The sequence below is a fragment of the Lygodium microphyllum genome, chromosome 13, assembly GCF_053477565.2.
Source record: "Lygodium microphyllum isolate KBCC chromosome 13, Lygodium_microphyllum_v1.1.10, whole genome shotgun sequence".
Taxonomy (NCBI): Eukaryota; Viridiplantae; Streptophyta; class Polypodiopsida; order Schizaeales; family Lygodiaceae; genus Lygodium; species Lygodium microphyllum.
The window spans coordinates 149,451,259-149,460,996 of NC_141147.1; the positions used below are offsets into that span (position 1 = coordinate 149,451,259).

General features: G+C 41.1%; 1 protein-coding gene across 2 annotated transcripts; it reads left to right on the forward strand.

The window, feature by feature from the left end:
- The first annotated feature begins 4,088 nt into the window (after window positions 1-4,088).
- LOC148027341 (putative pentatricopeptide repeat-containing protein At3g01580) lies at window positions 4,089-9,147 on the forward strand. Of its 2 annotated transcripts, XM_087691911.1 has the most exons (5): window positions 4,089-7,850; window positions 7,984-8,165; window positions 8,374-8,491; window positions 8,585-8,904; window positions 9,002-9,144. In XM_087691911.1, exon 1 carries the CDS (start codon window positions 4,587-4,589, stop codon window positions 7,713-7,715), a length of 3,129 nt encoding a protein of 1,042 aa, XP_087548037.1. In that variant the 5' UTR covers window positions 4,089-4,586; the 3' UTR covers window positions 7,716-7,850; window positions 7,984-8,165; window positions 8,374-8,491; window positions 8,585-8,904; window positions 9,002-9,144. The 2 variants fall into 2 exon arrangements, with proteins under 2 accessions (XP_087548037.1, XP_087548035.1); XM_087691909.1 differs by having other exon boundaries at window positions 8,585-9,147.
- Window positions 9,148-9,738: the final 591 nt, after the last annotated feature.

Genomic DNA, 9,738 nt, shown 5'->3' on the forward strand with positions numbered 1-9,738 from the left:
GGTCTAACAAGGAAGGCATGAAATCAAAACTAATGCAAAGACACGGATAGAACAAATGGAAGACTACTTCTCTATTGCTAGGATTAGGATGGTCAACTAGGCTAAGATTGCATGCCTTTGGCTTACAAGAGAAGCCTGTCTTTGATGGAATCAATGATACATTGTCAGAATGTGTAGGGTTGAAGGTCTACCATGGGGGTAAGCTTCTTTAGAGCCAAGTGTCCTAACAAGGGAGTGAACACCAACACTAATGCTACTTGAAATCCTCTAAGAGGGGGAAATTTCAACAACAAAGGATAGGGTCAAGGAGTAGGGAGGGAGTTCTACCTTGCAAATATGCTATCATTAGTGATCAAATAGATCCTTCACTTGAGAAAGAAGTGGAGAAAGGATCCATCCTTCGTACAATAAATAATCAAGGTGTTGAACATTTTCTTCATTATCCAAATTGCTCTAGCTCACCAAGGTATTCCTTTTCAAATTCTCACTGTTAGCATATTTGAGGCTTATGAGGTGGAGATCCATCTATACCTACACAAAGATGCTCAAGACAAGGGAGAGGTGCTGCCCAAAGAAGCTCGAAGCTCAAGGTTTCTACTTAAGGAAGGTATATAGAAATATCATTCTTACTTAGTCATTATCATATTTGAAGGATTCTTGGTGGTTGCATTGAATCTTACAATCACTCAAAGGATGGTTTTAGTCTCTATCAATTTCCACTTCTCTTTATCTTGTGTTGCCTACCAAGCAATGGTTTAGCTTAAAACCCCAGCTTAAGGGGGATGCTTAAGGGCCTGGTTAAAGGGCCTGCTTATCCAACAAGCTCAAGGCCTACTTCCACCACCATAAGCACAGGGGTTGCTTCTTTGTGTAACGCACAGAGAGAGAGAGAGAGAGAGAGAGAGAGAGAGAGAGAGAGAGAGAGAGAGAGAGAGAGAGAGAGAGAGAGAGAGAGAGAGAGAGAGAGAGAGAGAGAGAGAGAGAGAGAGAGAGAGAGAGAGAGAGAGAGAGAGAGAGAGAGAGAGAGAGAGAGAGAGAGAGAGAGAGAGAGAGTCTCCAACTTCATCATTTGATGCCCACAGATGTTCTGAGGTGGATCAACTAGACGATGGGATGTAGGAGGTCCCATCAAGTTGTGCTATTTTTAAAAATGTCGGGCTATTGGCCTGAGAAAGCATTGGGATACAAAGCAATATGCTTAGGTGATGAATGTATACATTACATTGATGGTATTCCAAGTCCAAAGGTAGCATGGGAGGATCCAACAAAGTTTTTGGCACCTAATCTAAGCACTCCAAGGTGCAACTTTATAATCTAAAGTTCAACTCAAAAAAAGATCTCACAAGTCATTTGAGCAAATATAAGGGTATTAAACAACAATCGACTGTTCTGAAAATAACACTAGATGATGATGAGGCCAAAGCTATTTTATTAGTAAGCAATGATGTAGATGATTATCAAAATATAGTAGAAACATTATCTAATATGGAAGATTTGAAGCTGCATGACATTGATGCATTCTTATGATATACATATATATAAAATCCATCGGGAGCAGTTTGACCACTACTTGTGATAATGTCTTCATTACTACAACAAACTCAAGGCTCAAATACAATCATTGTGGATTAACTAATCACGAAGAAAACAATTGCAAAAACAAAGGTAAACATCAATACACAATGTGTAGATGCTTTGCTCATTTTGAGAGAGAGTGCTATTCCAACAAGCAAACTATGCAAACAAGCCACTCCAAAATCATGATGTATCTAATGAATCCAATGGACACTTGTTCTAACCCCACAATTGTAAAGTCCACCGTTGGCAACAATGATGTAGCCACAGGGACAAATATCCTATTCAATCTAATGTCATTTGCTTACATCTTGGTTCGGTCACACCGCACACTTATGAGTATAATAGGGGACTCAAGGGGGGCAATCTTATTTTGTAATCACATCCTTGATAATAGTGGTGATTGGTAATGACCAACCACGCATAAAGGGGGTTTTGTTAGCATACTTGATGCATATGCATGGGAACTAGTCCCAAGAGAATGGATAGACGTGGGGATGGATAATGATGGATGAGTTGGCATCCAAAAGAGGTTATGTACCTACAATGTATGGAATATATCCCATGAGCAAAGAGAAGGGAAAGTATGCAAGTTGAAAAGCTGTAAATTCATGCACATGCTCAAGTATAATTCAATCATCTTTCTTGCATACATACTATGGATGGCTCTCTCTCATACCCTCCATACTTTCTTCACTCATTGATTATAGAGCTACCCATTACTTTTCAAATTCTCATTGATTGCAGGGCTACCGATTCATTCATTTCTCCTAAATGTGTGAAAGATTGTGATTGAAATCATAACTTGCTAGGATACTTCTAGTAGAGCTAGCAAATGGAAAAAGACTCTCTTGACCCAATCAGTCAACAATGTAGACTTTTAATTGGAAAGAGAGACTAAAAGGACCAATTGTGTCACTAGAAATATATGATTGGCTTCTAGGTATGGATTAGTATATGTACCCAATCAAGCCAACACACATTCTAGGCAAGGTCGAATCACATTTAGTAACCTTTTTGGGGAGGTAGTACAGACCCACAAGAAACTGGGTAGACTAAGAATGTGGTCAACTAAGCCAAGTCAAATTTTCAAGGGGATAAGGAAACAACTTTCTATTACCTTGATTAAACTCAATAAGGTAGACGACACAAAAACGAGGCAAAGCTTCTTGGCTTATTGAATATGCAAATATATACTCAAAGGGACTAATACGACTTCCCCCTAAGCAAGAAGACAATAAAAAAATCATAACTTGCTAGGAAACTTCTAATAGAGCTAGCAAATGGAAAAGAGACTCTCTTGACCCAAGCAGTTAACAATCTAGACTTTTAATTGCGAGGATAGACTACAAGCACCAATTGTATCACTACAAATATATAATTGACTTCTAGGTATAAATTGATATACGTACCCAATCAAGACAACACACATTATAGGCAAGGTTGAATCACATTTAGTAGCCTTTTTTGGGAATGTACAAGTATATTCCCAAAGGGACTAATAGGACTTCCCCCTAGGTAAGAAGAAGATTTTAGGACATTGCTACCCAACTTTATTTTAGCACAGCCTATGAAAGAGATAATTGGGTTCTTGAAGATACATATAGCCAAAGTAATGGATAGATTACCTTTCTCTAGTGGAATTTACTTACAACACTTAATGTTAGCAAAGTTTAAATGTTGTATAAGCAAGAATGTATACATCCTTTAATTTTCTTGACCCTACTCTAAAGGTTGAAGCTTCTAAAAAAATGTTGCAAGATATGGAGAAACAAACCGAGACAATTTGTCAGGATATCAAGGCAACCCAAGATTGGTAGGCTTATGCAGACCTAAAGAGGGCTACTCGAACCTTCAAGGAGGGAGACATGGTCTTCTTAAGAGTTCGCGTAAGGAAGAGTTCATCGTTTCTTGATATATTCAATAAGCTCACTCCAATATATTATGGACCCTACAAGATCATCAAAGCATGCTTATAGATTAGAATTTCCTCCTCATCTTATAGTCCATAATGTATCTCATGTAACTCTCCTTAAGTCCAACATCCATAATCTTGAGCATGTCCATGATGATGGAAAGTTGTAATGCCGACTTTAAAAGTACTTGAGGTGCAACTTGAGAGATATATTGAAAGTCAGGAAGAAACCCCTTAGAAATCGCACTTTCTAAAAAGTCCTAGTACAATGGAGGGATTTTTGAGAAGACATGTGAGAGAGAGAGAGAGAGAGAGAGAGAGAGAGAGAGAGAGAGAGAGAGAGAGAGAGAATTTCAAGTGAGGAAATAGAAAAAATAGAGAGAGAGGTGTGAAGAGAGAGAAAAGACAAAATAATTTGGAGAGTGAGAGGGAAAAGTGGAGTGAGAGAAGAGGCGAAATAGAAATGAGAAGAAATTATACACACACACATATAGAGAGAGAGAGAGAGAGAGAGAGAGAGAGAGAGAGAGAGAAAGAGAAGGAAAAAAGAGGGAGAGAGACGCGAAATTGGTGTGTGATTCCCTTGCAATGTTGCTTCGCAGCATAACGATCTGCGTGCACGAAGTGCACAAGGAATGCTAGTTAAGACGACCATGTTATTTTTTTATAGATCCCTCGCAATCTAATTTTCATAGTTGCCCACGAATTACACTTTTGCTTGCGTCTTTCTGTGCATTCTGGAGTGACGCATGTGTGCGAACATAGCTATCTACCTTCGCCGGATGTTGTGTAGTATGTAGTATGTAATGGGCCTAATATTCACCCTACGCAGCGTGTTAAGAAATCGACGGACAGGAGGGCGCGCGCCAACAGCCAGGCCTCAGGAGGCTGCCACACACACGACACATTCTTGGAGTCAGCCACCAAGCGCGTCAGGTCCTTTTGGCAGTTTTTGCGCTCCGCTAGGACTTTTCTAGCCTCGAGTATTCCATCTCTCGTGCTTTGAATCGGCATGCATCTTCTGCCACAGTGCCTATTGCACATCAGATAGCGTCCAGACACACAAAGATGCGCAGGTCCCGCCAGGAGAGCTCCTATGGCGGCCCTGGGCGAGCACAGCCTCCTCGCCCACTTGCAGACATGCAGGCAGCGCAAGGATCTGCGCGGCGTTCAGCAGTTACTCGCCTACATGCGCCGCCATCATCTGGATACTCACCCCCTTCTAGGCAACCACCTGGTCTCTGTGCTTGCCGATTGCCAGGACCTCCGTGAAGCCGAGCTCATCCTCCAGCAATTGCCGCATCGAACCGCATCTTCGTGGAGCTCCCTCATCTCGGGCTACATCACCTGTGGGGATTTGCAGCATGCCTTCCATCTCTATCACAACATGCTGCAGGACCGGGTTCGACCTAGTAGCCACACATACACATCCCTCTTAAAGGCTTGTGCAAAGATGGAGGACATCAAAACAGGCAGGAAGTTGCGTGCAGACATCGCACTAGTGGGATTGGAACAGGATCCTTTCATTGGTAGCAGTCTCATAGACATGTATGCTAAATGTGGCTCACTTGCAGAAGCCCGGGAAGTGTTTGACCAGCTTTCAGTACGGAATGTAGTCACCTGGACTTCAATGATTGCAGGATATGCTGAACATGGATATGGGGAGGAAGCCCTGAGCTGTTTTGAAAATATGCAGCTAGATAATGTTTCTCCAGATGATGTCACGTTTCTTTGCAGTGTGAAAGCTTGTGGATGTGTTGGAGCTCTGGAGAGAGGACGGCAATTGCATGGGGAAGTTGTGAAAATGGGATTTGAGACGGATGTTGTCATTGGTAGTACTGTCTTGGATATGTATTCCAAATGTGGTTCACTGGCAGAAGCCCAAGATGTGTTTGACAAGCTACGAATGCGTAATGTAGTTTCATGGACTGCATTGATTGCAGGATACGTTGAATATGGGCTGTGTGAGAAAGCATTGAGCATGTACAAACAGATGCAGCCTATTGGCATTTCACCAAATGGTAGTACTTACCTTTGCATCTTGAAAACTTGTGATTGCACTGAAGCACTCAAACAAGGCCATCAATTACACACTGAGATTACGTTGAAGGGACTGGAAAAGGATGTTTGTATATGCAACACATTAATTGACATGTTTAATAACTGTAGTTCACTTGCTGAAGCATGCCATGTGTTTGAAAGTCTCTCAATTCGGACTATTGTTTCATGGACTGCACTAATATCAGGGTATGTGGAGCATGGCCGTGGTGAAGAAGCCATGGCTTTTTTTGACCAAATGCAGCTTGATGGTGTATCACCCACTAGTGTCACATTTGTGTGTAGCCTCCGAGCTTGTGCAAATCTAGAGCCTGTAGAAAGAGGCCAAAAGCTGCATGGTGAAGTTTTGAAGAAAGGTCTAGAGAAGGACCCTTCAGTTGGCAATGCAATTGTGGGTATGTACAGTAAATATGGTCTACTCACTGATGCACAACATGTGTTTGATGCTTTGCCAGTTAAACATGCAGTATCATGGAATGCCTTGATTTCAGGATATGCACAACATGGCCTTTGTGAAGAAGCGCTGAGCTGTTTTGAGCTTATGCAGCTTGAGGGGGTGTTCCCAGATGATGCCACGTTTCTTGGTATCTTGAAAGGGTTTGTTAACATAGATAACTTTGAAAGAGGGTGGATGTTACTGGCTGAAATTATCAAAAGGGGACTGGAAAACAATAACATGATTGGTAGTGTAATGCTGAATATTTACAGCAGCATTGGATTGCTTGCAGAAGCACGTGAAACATTTAATAAACTGCAAGGGCGAGATGAAGTTGCATGGAACACATTGATGGTTGGATATGCCGAAAATGGACTTGGAGAGGAAGCACTGAACTGTTTCGAACAGATGCAGCTTGAGGGGCTACTTCCTGATCCTGTCACATTTGTTGCCAGCTTGAAAGCTTGTGGCATTACTGGAGCTCTAGAAAAAGGCCAGTATATGCATGCTGAAATGACCATGAAGGGAATGGAAACAGACCTTTATGTGGGCAATTCTTTGGTGGATATGTATGCAAAGTGCCAATGGCTTGCAGAAGCACAGAAGGTGTTGGACCAACTACCACTTAGAGATAGAGTCTCTTGGGCTTCACTAATCTCAGGTTATACTGAACACGGGCTTCATGAAGAAGTTTTGAACTGTTTTGGACAGATGCACTTTGAGAGTTTGTCTGCAGATATTGTTACGTATGTCCGCTGTTTGAAAGCTTGTGGCACTACAGGTGCTTTACAAATAGGGCAGTGTATACATAATGAGATTAACAAATTCGGATCAGAAAGGGACATTTTAGTGGGGAATACATTAGTAGACATGTATAGTGAATGTGCTTCAATTGCAGAAGCAAAGCATGTATTCAACAAGTTACCTGCTCGAGATGTTGTTACATGGAACACAATGATTAAGGGCTTTGGTGAGAACCATGAAGGTATCAAGGCTATGCAATGTTTTGAAGATATGAAGAAACAAGCTGTAAAGCCAAATGCTATAACTTTTGCATGTCTACTTGCGGCATGTAGCCATGCCAGCTTAGTTGGCAAGGGCCTGGAGTATTTCAAGATCATGATAAAAGAATACAGAATTGAGCCAGTGCTGGATCATTATATTTGTCTGGTTGATCTGCTTGGCCGCTCAGGACTTTTACGCAAAGCTGAAAGCTATGCTGAAGCTCTAGAGTCTTCTGAAACTTCAGTTGCTCTTCTCACTGCTTGTAAACTTTATGGAAAAGTGGAACAGGGGCTGAAATGCTTTGAACGGCTGGCTACGGTGAACACAAAGGATGCTGCATCATACTTGCTGATGACAGATATTTATGCAAGTACTGGTAACTGGGGTGATGCAAGAAGAATAGACGAGCTTAGAAAACATCTAGGGGCACAGAAAAGGTTGGCTAGAGCTTTGATAGAGGTGGATGGAAGAATGCATGAATTTCTACCTAGTGACCATGAAAGGCCCATGTTAGGAAAACTAGTAAACTTAAGGCGATTTTTGAATAAGGGAGGTTATATCCCATTTTTAGATGTGCTGCGAAGGCACATCTTTGGTCAGGAAGTGACCTGCTATGACTATTCTACCCATAGCTTTATGCACTGCGAGGAGAATCTTGCAAATTGTAACATTTTTGAGGATGTGCAACATGTTCAAAAATCCATTTTAGATGGCGTCTTGGTTTAGAGGTGAAAATTTCTTTTCCACTTAGATTAGTCATACCATAACAATCATGTTTTTTTTTTGGTGTGAACAGGGAATGGTCTAAAGGTAAGACAAGAGTGGATCTTATCAAAGCATACCGAGTTTCTTAAACTAGCAGTAAGCCTAACAAAGTCCAGCATTCAGTTAATAAGCATGTTGGTGATTATCTAAACTAGTTAACAGCATCAACCAAAAAGTATCATTACTAGTATAGCCTAAATTGATTTATCCAATCAAGCTGCTAATGCAGGCAAATTCAAGGTAGAGCAAGAGGCACGAGTGGTTGAAACTAGTGGTTTACCACATTTCAGCTCAACATATATTGTAGCCCTTTCTTATGAAAGAGAGAGAGTATTGTAGTGCTTGCAGACTTGTTAGTGATTCAGAACCAAGTCAAAAACACCCGGATGACTATTACCATGGGAGCTTGAGGTTTGTTTTATTATGCACTGTTAGATCAATGTCTGCTTTGAGGGTGATCACATCATTTAGATGCACATGCAAAGGATATTCTCCTATTGCAGCTCACCTATTGTCTTCAAATAGTTTCACTGTATTGTTGGTCGTTGCTCCTGTTGTGCTTCAACATCAATTGCTCCTTTTTTGTGCTTTACTATAAATTGTTTGGAATGGTGCACAGGGAACACTTCCAAGTGTCAATGATTTTGGTTCCCCCATATGTGTGTGTGACGGATAGCCACCTTCCAGAGCAAGCATTGACCTTATTTACTCCTCCCCCTTCAAGAACTATGCAAAAGGTAAGCATTGGTAATGTAATATGTGTGAGGCTTTCACTGGAGTTATATTTATTCACTCTTCTTTGACACTATCATTTGTTCATTCCATGGCAGTTAAGATCCTTAGTAAGAATGCTGTTCATAAAGTTATTGAAGATTACAATGACAGTTACATGGAAGACTGGGTGAAGAGATACCAAAGAGTGCATGGTGTGGTGGTGAGGAGGAGAGGACTTTGGCATGACTAATCAAGTTTAGCAACCATTTCTCATAATCCTCTTTCATGGTAGATTGTGCGTACAATTTGACCACACAGGTCCTCCACATGCAATTCAGGTGGAGCCCGCCCTTCCAGCCCACAATCATGGGAATGCAGAGCACATATGGAACAGCAAGCTGTATTCGTGACTTCTATATGGCCGCCTTTTGTTTATGTATGGTCTGTATATTGTTTTTGTTGGTTTTATGTTCATGATATGAAAGAAGTTACTATTCACCAATGGGAAAAAGTTTTGAGTTTTGCCATTGCAGGGCAGCATGGGAACAAAATGAGCGACAGATTGGGGCTGCTTCTTTAGGTTCTTCCATCATTGCACGCTTTAGTGGTTTGTATATTGAACTAGCTAGGGTAAAAGGGCCAATAAAGTGACAAAGGGGCCAATAATGTGACACCGCCCAAAAGCGAAACACACCCACCCCAATTTAATGACAATTTTGCACAAAGAAGTCATCATTTTTTGCGACTTGAAGTTATGACACAACTCTTATATAGTAGATATACATAGAATATGAGTCAAACAATTGAGACATAAAATTTTTAAAGTACTTCCTTTCTATTAGGGGGAATGTATGAATGGTGTATCTATTTGAGCATAAATTGAAGGTTTATCTAGTGCATCTTTAAGTCCTTTAATCATGTGATGATACACAAGATTGGTTGAAGCCTTTTCAAGATTGCTCTAGCTTGCAAGATCCCAATCTTGCCAAGGATGATCAGAATCAAGTGTGGGAAAGGGTCGTTTATGTTGCAAAACCATCACAATCTTGCTCCATAAGCCAATATCTATAAGGGATCCAAAAAGGCCTCTTAGTTGTGTGGAAAGACATCAACACATTGTGGCTTAGCAAAGTGGCATCATCAATAGAAGACAAGTCAAGTCACGCTAGATGATTAAATTTTGGTCAGTCCTTGTGTTTCTTGCCCGAAGAGAGCACCTTTGACACAACAAACAATTCCATCCAAAAAGAGTCAATCACCAAGCGATCCT